Here is a 12,374-nt window from a genome sequence, read left to right on the forward strand (position 1 = left end):
ACAGTGAATGCCACCAACACTATCTCCCCTCGCCTTTGTCCTGTCCCACTTCGGAGTGTCAAGGCCGGTTCTAAGGGCGCTTAACGTCAGATATATGGCTGACTGTTTTCAGTGGAGTGAGAGGCAAAGGACAAAAAGGTGGAGGTATGGGGGGAGAGAGAAAATAAGATAGAGGAGAAAGAAACGAGGGCTCCTAGCCCTCCTGGTGGGTTTAACTTGCTGCAGCAACACTTGGAGGCTCAGCTCAGGCCTGAGTTGCCTGAGCCTCCCACTGATACTCCAATCAGTCCAGAACCACTGTGATTCACCTATGAGAGGTTGTGCTCCTCAGGTCCTGCTAAAATTCATGCTCTGTGATGTATTTGTAGGTGTGACTATCCCCAGCCCTTCGATTTAACTGGAGTGAAGTGCAGTGAAATGAAAACCTCTGATTTATTTATTCATTTACGGGGCAATTTTCAATTTATTTTCTCTACTGCGATACAGTTGTTTGCTGTTCGTAGAGTGTGTGCTGGGAGTGTGTGAGTGTATGTCACTGTATAGTAGATGCTGCATGTTCTCACTTGTCTGGGTGAGACAAATATGTGAGAAAATGATGTGCTACTGTGCATAAATTATGCTTCTGTTCAGCTCACTCTTCATTGCACATCAGCCTTCATCTACATTTCTATCATGCACAAATTTTATTTTTGTTCATCTCCAAAACATGAGTTTATTGTCTTTTTTATTTTCAGCTCATTGTGCATGGAGTTGTATTGCAAATATACTTGTATGCGCATTAATGAACATGTCTCTGTTTCTCTCCTAGCACAGAGCTCTGTGCTACATTTCGATGCTATGAACATGTGTGTTGATGTAACAATATGTTTGCCTCGGAGGAGTAGTGAATCAGAAAGCAGCTTTTCGAGGTAGCCACTTAGTCACCTGTTTCACCAGATTAGTCCATCCACAGCGAGTGATAAGGCTTTGATCTGATTGGTTAAGAAGAGCTGCTCACCTCATTACCTCCAAGTCAGGCCATGCTGCAACCCAGATGCGGATGTATCCAGAAAGGGTTATTAATTCTCACCGTAAACCAAAGTCCAATTGGGATCAGCTGCATGCACATTTTCCTCTGACACAAATCAGTGTCAGTGAGAAGTGTATATCACATCTGTGTGACACCTCCCACATCAGATCAAGTCAATAAATAGATTAGAACAAGTGGAGCTTCAGCGTCTTGTATCGCTCTCCCAAAGGGATTTAACTGTTGTCATGGAGACACGATGTGAATCAACAAAAGAGGTGACTGATAACATTGACATGACTAATCTCTTTTTCTTATTTCTGCCCCTGTTCTTCCTTCTTCCTCTTTACCATTCTCTTTGTATCTGTGGCCCATTTGTTTGAGTAGCTTGTGAAGGATACCGTTGCTGTTTTTCTCCCTTTATCCCCCTGCCCCAGCCCCTTCCCCTCTCTGACTGTACCTCTCATGCTTCCTCACCCCATGCATCCTCTCCTCCTCTTGTCTAAGATCAGTGTGTGCATAGAGAAGTGTCAGCTATAAATCACATTTCACTGTGTAGCCTTCTCAGATACCAGCAAGATAAAGAAAGCCATAAATAAGGCCACATCATGTACAAGTTATTGCTTTGCTTTTAAACGTAACGGGGCCATGAATAACCAAGGGAATAATGAAAAGAAAAATGTGAATCAAGGCTGAGCTCTGCTATAGGGGTTACAGAAAAACCGTGTCTCTACAAAATGCATTTAAGTAGTTGTCCTCGGTGTTGAGCATGCTAATGCGATGGGGTGCATAACGATGAGCAGTGCCTGCAGATGGATGCAGATTGGGCTGTGCAGGATGTGGTCGCGATTAGCTGTTCTTGAGGATTTTGAATTTTGGCTCTCAGTCACCATAGCAACCAGAATACAATACCACCCTTTTAAATCTGAGCCCATTGCTCTCTCTTTTTTCTCTCTTTCTTTCTTTTTATGTCTTTATTCTTTCCTTTTTTTGTTTTCTTCCTTTCTTTCTTTCTGTCTTTCTTCTCTCCCTCCTTCCTTCCGGTCTGTTTTTGTGTCTCTCTCTCCCACTGTCTTCCTCACTCTTTTTGCCCTCCCACCCCCTCTCATTCTCACCATTCTCAGGGCTTGGGAGGGGGGAGAGGCAGGGAGTTGGACAGAGATGGAGGGAAGGCGGGAGAGAAACAGGGAGAGACAGGGGAGAGTCTGTGAGTGAAAGCGATACAAAGTGAGGGAGGGGAAGGCGAGAAGCTACACAGAACGCGGGGGGAGCAGGAGTGAAAATGAGAGAGAGTTTCTTGTCTTGTCTCCCAGCTCTAGCTAGCCAGTCAGTAATTCAGTCTATTCCTCAGACAGAGGCTTTTTTCTTCCCCCTACCTCTGGATGTGCTTTATCTGGCTGGAGTGTCGCTCCAGCTGGGTATCAAGCCCTGGTTCGGGAATAAAATAAACAACATTTTACCAAAACTGAAGCACAAATTTAACTGCCCGCAATGCCAAGCAAGACCGTGCAAATAAATTGTTGCACAGAGATAGGCCTGTGAAAAAGGGAGGCGCGTGGTAGCATTGTGTAATTAGCCGGTGCGTTTTCCCTATCACTGTCAAGCCAGATTAGCCTTCTCCCTGGTTAGGAGATGTGTCAGAGTACCTCTCTCTTTATTGTGTCTAATGGCTTCCTGTGTGTCTATATTGGGAAGTGGGTCTGCCTCCTGGAAGGCAACACAAAACCAAACACAACCCTAATAGTTTGGTTTATATGAGGTAAATGACAAGCAACATTTTCAGCTGAGATGGCCAATTACTATAATAGAGTTGAACTCTACATCATGAGTGGACATTAATTTGTTTCTCATGGAGCAGATATGATAGAATATTGCTTCCATTTCCATTAGGAGGCCAGCAGACTGTATCCTTACAGCTGGTATCTGGGAGGTGACCGTCAGCTTGTCTGTTTGTGGCCACCGTGTGCTGTATCTGCTGTATCTGAATCTGAGCTGACCCTTGATTGGAGTGGGTGGACGACAATGTGAATGTGTTAATGATGGCCGCTCTTGCAGACATACGAGACACTGGTGCCAAGCCCGTGATGGTCTACATCCACGGAGGATCCTACATGGAGGGGACGGGCAACATGATCGATGGGAGCGTCCTGGCCAGCTACGGAAATGTCATCGTTATCACTCTCAACTACCGCGTCGGAGTCCTCGGTAAGCATCTTTTCCTCTCTCTTTTTTTTTTCCTTCACCTCCTCCTTCAAGGACATTTTTCTGGGGCATCTTTGTAGGGCAGCTAGGTGTAATGAGCACTGCTGATTGCCACATGCACTCCAAATAAGGCAGAGGGAAAAAAACACAGCATCGTAAATACAAGGACTGGTTCCTTTGCTTGTTGTTGATGTGGTGCTCGTGTATCAAAATCACAGTAATTGAGTGTGCCGAATGTGGGTTTGTTGTTGTGACTGGGGTTTAGAATAAATTAAGAAATTATTGTAATGAGATTGAAAAAAATGATGAGATGGGCGTGATGCTAGAGAGATGGAGGAGAGGAGAAGAGTCTGTTAGAGAGAACGAGGGGTTCTCTTACTGAGTTGCGGTTGGTTGCAGATTGACTCACACAGCTGAATCCTCTTTCAGACACTTGTGTGTATGTGTGTGTGTGTGTGAAAGAGAGAGAGAAAAAGAGAGAGGGGGAGTGGAGAGGCAGAGAAAGAGAGAGAGCAAAAGAGAGTTAGAGCAAGCTCCATGGAAACAGCTGCAGCAACACAAAATGGAGTTTGTTAGCACACTACCCAAGCTTTGTACCTTTTCCATCCATCTCTCTGACACAGCTGATTTCCCTCCTCACACATTTTTTTACATTTAGAGTGGTTGTACCGACGACAACCACTTTGAATCTGAAATGAAATTTTCATGTTGTTGTTTGCGTTTGTTTTCATCCAAATTGTTTGCAACTGTTAACATACAGGATATTGCTTGGGTTATTCTGCATGTTTCTCTTTCTGTCAACAAATCCCATGACAAGACCAAAACCGACAGTTTCTAAGTCTTCTTCTCAATACTTTCAGACCTTCCTACCATGTTGGGGGCACTTGGTCTGAAGGCCATTGCTTCCAACGCAAGATATTTTTTTTTAAAAATGGGTCAAGAATATGCAGTTTAATTTGTTTTTGTTTTTCTTTTTTTAGCTCAAGTAATTAGCCAAAAAAAGCCAGGCACTGCAGGTTTTAGAGACTCAACGTGAGGCAAATACTACGTTTGTCCTAGTGTATGTGAAACAAGTGATCCAAGATAATCATAATGAAGGGGCACGTCACCCAGGGCAACAGTGTGGCTCAGTAGTGCTGATGTTTTTAGATGTTCTTGGAGAACAAAAGAGGTCAGTGGCACAAAGGAATAAGCTACAACCCCTGTGGGGCTATTTGATAAATCTTAGGGTCACAGGGTAATTAACAAGATCAGAAAGAACAGGAAATTTTTCTCAAATGGTTTCTCTTTTCTTGTATGGATAGTTTTACCTGTTCGAGTATTTCAGTTAATTCAAATGAAAACATTTGAGAGGGGGAATTTCTCTTTGGTTGAAGTTCTCACAGCCTGGTCTTTTATACAGCTTGTGATGAGGTATTATAACTACACGTGGCTTTGTTTTAAGGGGTCAAAAGTCCAAACAATTTGGAACCACAGAGCTCTGTCAGGCTTTGGTTGGTCTTTTTCTGGCTTCTGTTAACCATGAGAAAAATATAGAATATCACCAGCCTTATTTTTAAAAGAGCAGTCTGCCTCACCTTGCTACTCAAAGAGCTCCACATGTCAAGAGCAGGAGGGTGACAGAGGAGTAGTGCTGCTTTATCCTCCAGGACATTGAGATGACTGCTGTGGTTGAATCACAACTACAGTCATCCTGAGCTTCTCTTTTTGATGGAGATGAGAGTGCTACGGCCTATCGATTTTGTCATCAGGATTGCTCGCCTTGAATGCGCTGTGTTTTCCTCTGTCATTTTTGTGGAGTATCATTTTGAGCGTTGTAATCAGCCTTCAGGGTGGTAAGGTAGTCGGAGTGCAGCCTGGGCATGCTGCCTCGTGCTCCTGCTGCTGGTTTAAAGCTGAGCACGTAAGCCTAATACAGATTCATGATCATATTTCTTTCATGGCACTTCAATTATGAGTCAGATGTTTCTTCTCCCGCTGCCACATTTCGCTAAATGTCATTCTACATGCATGCACACACACCCTCAAAACAGCACATACGAGTACTCTGAGCATGTGCACGCTGACACACATGCCAGGATCCACACACAACACACAAACCACGCAGACACATACAGAAGCGGTCCGCTCACATGCATGAACACACACACACATAAAACATAAAACATGCACACACGTACACACAAATACAGCTCACAAAGCAGTTCGCTTGGTGAGCTCCCCAGCAGCCATTCTGAGAAATGACCAGAGAAGAAATGATGAATGTAGTTGAGCGATAATGTCCATCGCTGTAGCATGGTCTGATAATCTCCCCATGGTACGGCTTTAAACTGTTATTACAGACACACTCATATAAACCAAATGAAAACCAAGGCCAGAGAGAAATCAGACCATGATGGGCCAATTAACACTAAGCTGTCTGAAGATTTTCAGTCATAAAGTGTGAATTGCTGTACTCAGAACACGAATAATTGTAATTACATGTCTTCCTTTTATTTTTGTTTGCAGTTTTTTATTGAATATGAGTGTCGCTAACAGTTTCGGCATTAATCTAGTATAAACAGCATTAAGTGGAGCAGATTAACTGTTTGTGTTGGACACTGTACATTAGCCACTGCACTCATGGTTGAAAGCCACACGCTTGCAGTGTAATATCAGGTCATCTGACAGCAAGATGAGAGAAAATACTCCAGTTTTTCGCTTCTTCTGTGACTTAAGTGCTGTACAGCAAGAGTCCCTTCATTTAAATAATGAAAAAAAAAGAATCTTTAATTTAGATTCTGCGCAGGGGTGAAGCGGTTTCATGTAGAAATGCAGAATAAATAAATAAATAAATAAATAATAATGAAAAAATGAAAGCTCTTTTAATTAGGCTGCTTAAAGGGATGAGGGAATAATGGAGGCAGAGAGAATTAGACAAGATAATGAGTTTAAAGTGAAAGCAGACAAGGCAACTCAAACTACGCTTTCTGACACTAATATAGCTCCCCCACTGTCCCTGGGCAATCTGAATGTGGCATTAATAATGCAGTAAACACCTTTGAAATACACACAACAATCTGAATATTTAACTCATTTCACAGAAACAATACGCCTAAACTTTTAGGCAACAACATCCCTCACTAACAAATCTGTACTGAAAGCATTTCTAATGTGGAGAAAGAAAAACATTTTCTCTAGCAAATTTCAACAAATTGGACAGCACCGAACCTCAGTAAATGTCAGTGATGAATGTTTTATTTATCTGCTGCATTAATTTCATTTTCGTTACACAATTTTTTTTTCTTTTTTGCCATAACACTTTTTCCATTTATATAGAGCTTTTCAACATTTCACTCAAATGGAGCAAAATTATTGAAAGACGGTGCTCAGTGTGTTATGAAATATAGATTTAGCATTTGTTTGGTGTTTTCCAAAAGACAGGCTGCAGTGGATTTAATCTATATTTCAGAGTGGTTTTATAATATGTGCACTGCAGCTGCAGTGAAACACAAACTGAGAATAGACGCAGAGAGAGAGAGAAAAAGAAATAGACTGAGGAGAGAGGACAAATACTGAAGGAAAAAAAGAGGTAACATGGAGGAGAGTTGTACAAATTCTATTCGGAGACTCTGATGTGTCGAGCCGCAGCCACTCCTGTTCCAATTAAAGAGGAGTCCACTAAGTTTCTACTGCCGTTCTATCATCCCCCTGCAGCTCTTAGCCCTACGCTGCTGTAATGGTAATTATTGCTTCAAAGGGTGGACCACAATCCTCCTGAGGCGCCTTTTGGAAACTTTCATATCTCAACCTTTCACTATTTAGATGAATGAGAATTCATTTCAGATTTAATCTTTAATTACGTATTGACCCACCGCAGTACGATTATCACCAGATGAGATATGGTGAAAAGAGTTTCATACCGTCCGGACAGTCCTGTCAGGACTCGTCTCAGGTCAGGGACCTGAAGAGCAGAGTATGTTTACCAGAGAGAGACAGTGTTTGGATTTCTGCTCATGGACGAGTATGTGTGTGGGACAGAGAGAGAAAGAGACAAAGTGTGTGACTTGTCTGCCCATGTGCATGTGGGGGTGTGTGTGGTCGGGGCACATGGTGCGCGTGCATGTGCCTAGTTGCCGCACCTCTCTAATGATGTGTAATGAGTCCCAGTCAGAGGGGAGTATCTTGTATCACTGCTCTTTACAAATATAATTACTCACTGGCTCTCCAGAGCATGTCAATTTCCCAGTCCATTGGGGGTGGGGACTTAATTACTAGTTTCCAAATGCATTAAAAATTAACAAAGGCTGCCTCTCTTGCCAAAACCCAAGGTGAGAGTCTTCCTCTCAGCCAACTGCTCTAAAAAGGAGAATGGTCAAGTACAGTCTGTACTTGTAGAGAGTTTTCACCCTTGACAGGGTTTATTTGTGACCTCTGATGTCTATCTCCCATATCTCTCTGATCACAACCATTTTATAGTGGGACCACCTCTGCTGTGGACTGTCACCTCCGTCTACCCAAGTTATTCGGGCCTTCAAAAGAATAGTTTTAGATCTAATCAAAATAACCTCAACCTACTGTATGAATGTTTGTGAAGCAGCGCTGAAGCAGCAGCGCGGGTGATTTAGCATTGATTTGTTGAACTGCCAGAGTTATTCTGTGTGCGGTAAGTGACTCTGCCTTTCTCTGTTATGTCCCTCTCCTAAAGTAAAGCTGGTGACGGTTGGTAATTTAGCCAGGGATTTGGGGAGCGGAGGATGTTTGTGGCTGTGTGTGAACAACATTTTAGAGCAAAATATAGTCCATCACACAAGTTTGTATAGTTGTTGTTTTTTTTTGCTACAGAATAACAGCTGAATTCCACTGAGAGCTGAACAGCACCCAGTGTGTTCACGGCCTCCTGACCCGGACGCTGAACTCTGCTGGATGTTGGTTAAGTAGTAATACTATAGCCTGTCATCTGGACACTTCTTTCTGAGGCCATGTGCTATAAAAGCATCGGCTCCATTTACGCTTGTCGTTTCAAGCGTATTGTATGGAAATAAAATCTAGACTTTTATTTTCACGTGGCCATATATACAGAACTGCACAAAGGTTTTATGCATTGCAGATGTTTAGATTCTTATCCATCGCATCTTACCACCAGAGAGGCATCTGCTCGGTCCCAAATTAATCTGCATCATGACAGACAGCCAGAGTCATAAAGAACTATCTTCAGAGACAAGAAGAACAAGGAGTTTTGCAACAGATGGTCTGGCCCCCACACAGCCCTGATCTCAACATCTTGGAGTCAGTCTGGGATTATATGAAGAGACAGAGAGCACAGGGGCAGCTTAAACCCACAGGAGGACTGTGACAAGTAGCTTGAGAAACAGTGTGCAAGTGTAGCGAGGAGAATTGGTGCTAATTAAAGGCAAAGAGTGGTCACACCGAATATTGATTTGTTTCAGATTTTTTTCTGTTTGTGACACTTTGTATGAAGTTAGCTTGTAACAACTATTCATGGCATTGTTTTTGAAAGTAACCACATTTTACTTACTTACTTAGTGACTCAAACATTTGCACTGTCCTGTATGAGTCCCCTTTGCTCATATCATAAATCTGATTGCAATCCATCAGGGTTTTCCCAAGTTATGTGCAAATCCGGTTCAATCCATCTCCAGTTCAGAAGGTGTTTCAGAAGGAATGCACCTGGTGCTGTTTGGTAACTGTGGAAAACAGCAAGATTGTTCTGCGCTTTAGTAGTTTAGCTAAAAAAAAGTCACCAGTAAACGTTAGCTAGCTAACAACTATTCATAACAAATGCATGGATGAAGATGAAAGTTTTATGGTCTTCACAGTACTCCCTCATCCATAATAACCAGTGCTCTATCACCCACAGAGATCATTCAATGGTCAAACTCATCAGGGATCAGATAAATACCACTACAGCTCACAGCTCATTTTAATGTTGTATCTGGCTGCAGCAGAGCAAATTTTTCTTGAATGCTTCTTTGGAAGACTTCAGACTTAGTGCCCAAGACAAGACAAGTGTAAACAGGGTCGTTGTGGCCTATTTGTCTTTGGTTGTCCATCATTTTATTATATTCTTGTATGAAAAAATATATATTTTATATGAACTGAAGTTCACGTGCAGGATATAGTCTGACTGAGTGCATCTCATTTGTCACATCGGATGTCTGGGATCACAAAAATCATTCTCTGAGTTACTGCAGAATAAAATTCGACATGACAACCTCCTGTGTGGCGAGGGTGAATCGACTTAAAATAAACCTTTCCTATAACACGAGCCGCCTTCAGTAAGTGTTCCCAGTCTCAGTCATTTCAGTTATCATCTGATATATGAGCTCGGCGCCGAGCAGAAGAATTCTCAAACAGTAGGTGGAAGAAAAAACGAAGGCAGAGTGAGTTCTCTTTGTCTTCTATTATCAGGAGGGGGGCTGAGATGGATATTTACTTGTTTTCATTGCCATTTGGATGAATTCATCCAAATTAAGCAGAGAACAAAAACATTTATTCATCCTATTAATGTCAGGGAGTGAGGGATTGAAGTAATGGTTTTCATGCTCCAGTCTGCAGCAGCTTGTTGATGCTGCTCTCCTACAAATCACTGCCAGGAAATTAACTCTTAAGCTGCTCTTGCCAGACACACTGCAACAGACGTCTGGCTCTGCAAGACAGGGCCGAGATGGAGCCTATTGTTTCTCAGTGCTCAGCTTTTCACTGTCCCAAGAGGACGTTTCCTTTCTAGTTTAAAACTCTTGAAAACTATTGATTAAAAACTGAAAGGGGGATAATGCTGACTAGGACTGAGCCCCCAGAAATAATGGCATCATTGATGTCAACCAGCACTTACACAGCAGAATATTCTTAATATATGATGATGATTTTTAAATATAGCGCAGCTCAAATATTTAAAGGTCCCATAGCATTAACTTTGCATGGTTGTTTTTGATTACGTTGTTTCTGGAAAAACTTGTGTGCTCGGTGATAATTATTCCTGTATTTCTTCATTGCATTTGAAAATTAAGTTCTCAGTGGCAGCCTGGCGCTGGGTTTTGATTGGCACCCAGCACAATCTCCACCTCATCCGGAGAGTGTGTCGTTTCGAATGCTGGAGACCTCCCTGATTGAAAGAATGTAGTCAGTTGTTAAGGGAGGGGAACCAATCAAGACTAATTGTGTTTTCACAAGCTGATGGGAAAGTCCAAAATCTGGAACCACCAACTGGGTTGTCTCGCAGCATTGCCTTCATGCAGTGTTTTGTTGACATGAAACATAGACTGACATTTTGAAGCTTAACAGGCTAATGCAACTGAAGTTCTGATTATAAAGACTTTCAGGAAACCAGACCCTGTGTTTGATCCACTGACGTATGATTTAGGCTTTTTTTTTTTTTTTTTTTTTTTCAGCAGTAGCCGCCCAGTGTATTTATATTCCGTGATTACTTCACCATATAGTACTGGGTCATTTTTAGTGGTAGGGTCCACCATTGAAATTATCTGCCAAAACAAGATTCACAGGAAACAATGCATGTACATAATCCAGCATTACTGTTTCTAATATTATTGACATCATTGATATCGTCCTCCCTGGGTTAAATTACTGCTAATGCAAAGCAAATATTTTCTACAGCCATTAGCTCTTGCTAAAAGCACCTAACTAGCCAAACAGGGGGTGGCTTGTATGTGAAGCAGTCACAGGAAATGCAGTGTATTTGTCACCTAGATGTGCGCTGACAGCGATCATTAATCAGAAGGGCGCCTACATAACAAAACACTTTTGAAGGGGATCAGTTTTAAATGTGGTCAGGTAACATGACAGTCGGCATAGTGGATATTCTGAGTTTATTCTCCCAAAAACAGTTACCATCTTATCATGTTGAGCTGACAGCTGTGGAGAATTCATTTGTTTTCATTTGGTCTCATTGTCTGCATCTGCTGAAAATTCACAGTTGCTAAATTAGAAAGTGAAATGTGGATTCAGCCATGCAGCAGAATTAAAGAAGTCTTTTAGGTAACTTCTTTTTTTTTCACCTTTGATCACACACAGTCAGTGTTTATAGGGCTGAGTTTATAGATTTCTGACTCAATTCCAAATTTGATATGGTCAGCCCAACCCCATGGCTCTGAGACACAGAGATACTTAATTAATTTTTCCATTTTCCATTTTCTCCAACATTCAGATTCTTCTGATGTCAATTTCGAATCAGAAATGTTTTTTTTATTTTTATTTTAATATGTCCAGTTGCAACAAATCATAACCATCTGTGATATTTTGAATGACCGGTACATGAAATATCTTCAAGATGTTTTGAGGTATTGTTACCTGAAGTCTAACCACCTGCTCAGAACCATCATAACAGCGTTGTATTAAGAAGTCCTGCACTGAATGAAAAAAAAATTCCCCTCACTGTTGTGACTTGAACTCAGATTGCTGATGTATTGTTAATGAGAATTTGTCCTTCTTTTTCATCTTACAGCAAATGGAAACAGGAACAAAGCTCATTATCTTTCATAAGCATGACATTTCAGAAAACTGTGACATTAAGAAATCAATTTCTACGGTACTGTAGTGCTTTTCACTATGCAGAACAAGCTTTGCAGTAGCACTGCCCTCAGATGAAAACATGTTTAGATGATGCCAGTACTTTCACCAAAACAGTAAATATGCATTACAAAGACATCAAAGAGCTAACCCGACAATTACTTTCATCTGGTCAAGGGGTCCTCGGCAGCGTCTCATGCAAAAATGGAACACTTCACCCAAAGATGGCAATATGTAGAGCACAGATGGAACAGTTCGCTGAAGGAAAATGTCAACCATGTGTCAGTGTTTGTGGTTGAGATGTTTTATTGCTGGATGTTTGACCTTTACTGTTAGTGATGGAGGATGTGCTTCTTGTGATGCTTTCATTTGCATCCTCAACCGTTATTTCTATTCAGTCCAGTGGCACACAAAAATTTGAGTTTTGCGGGTAGAGATTTTTGAGTGGCTCCTCAAAGACAGAAGACTAATATTTACAGAGCAGCTATCTTGCTCGCGCTGACATGGCATGGTACAGCAACAAGAGATGGCATTTCCAATTCCACCTCAGCACAATCTGACCTAATACTGATTCAGGGCTAGAGCTGCAATTTCCAGGTATGACACTCGCTGCCAAAACTTTTTTTTTTTTTTTTCATGT

At 41.7% G+C, this 12,374-nt stretch overlaps 1 protein-coding gene across 7 annotated transcripts in view; it reads left to right on the forward strand.

Moving 5' to 3' along the window:
• Nucleotides 1–12,374, forward strand: part of nlgn3a (neuroligin 3a) — a 91,208-nt gene that overhangs the window by 17,011 nt on the left and 61,823 nt on the right. For all 7 annotated transcript variants that reach the window (XM_041048026.1, XM_041048025.1, XM_041048030.1 and 4 more), the window contains one exon: nt 3,062–3,211. In XM_041048026.1, coding sequence (XP_040903960.1) covers nt 3,062–3,211 — 150 coding nt within the window. The remainder of the gene's footprint in view (nt 1–3,061; nt 3,212–12,374) is intronic.

The sequence above is a fragment of the Toxotes jaculatrix genome, chromosome 10 (genome assembly GCF_017976425.1).
Source record: "Toxotes jaculatrix isolate fToxJac2 chromosome 10, fToxJac2.pri, whole genome shotgun sequence".
In the NCBI taxonomy this organism is placed as follows: Eukaryota; Metazoa; Chordata; class Actinopteri; family Toxotidae; genus Toxotes; species Toxotes jaculatrix.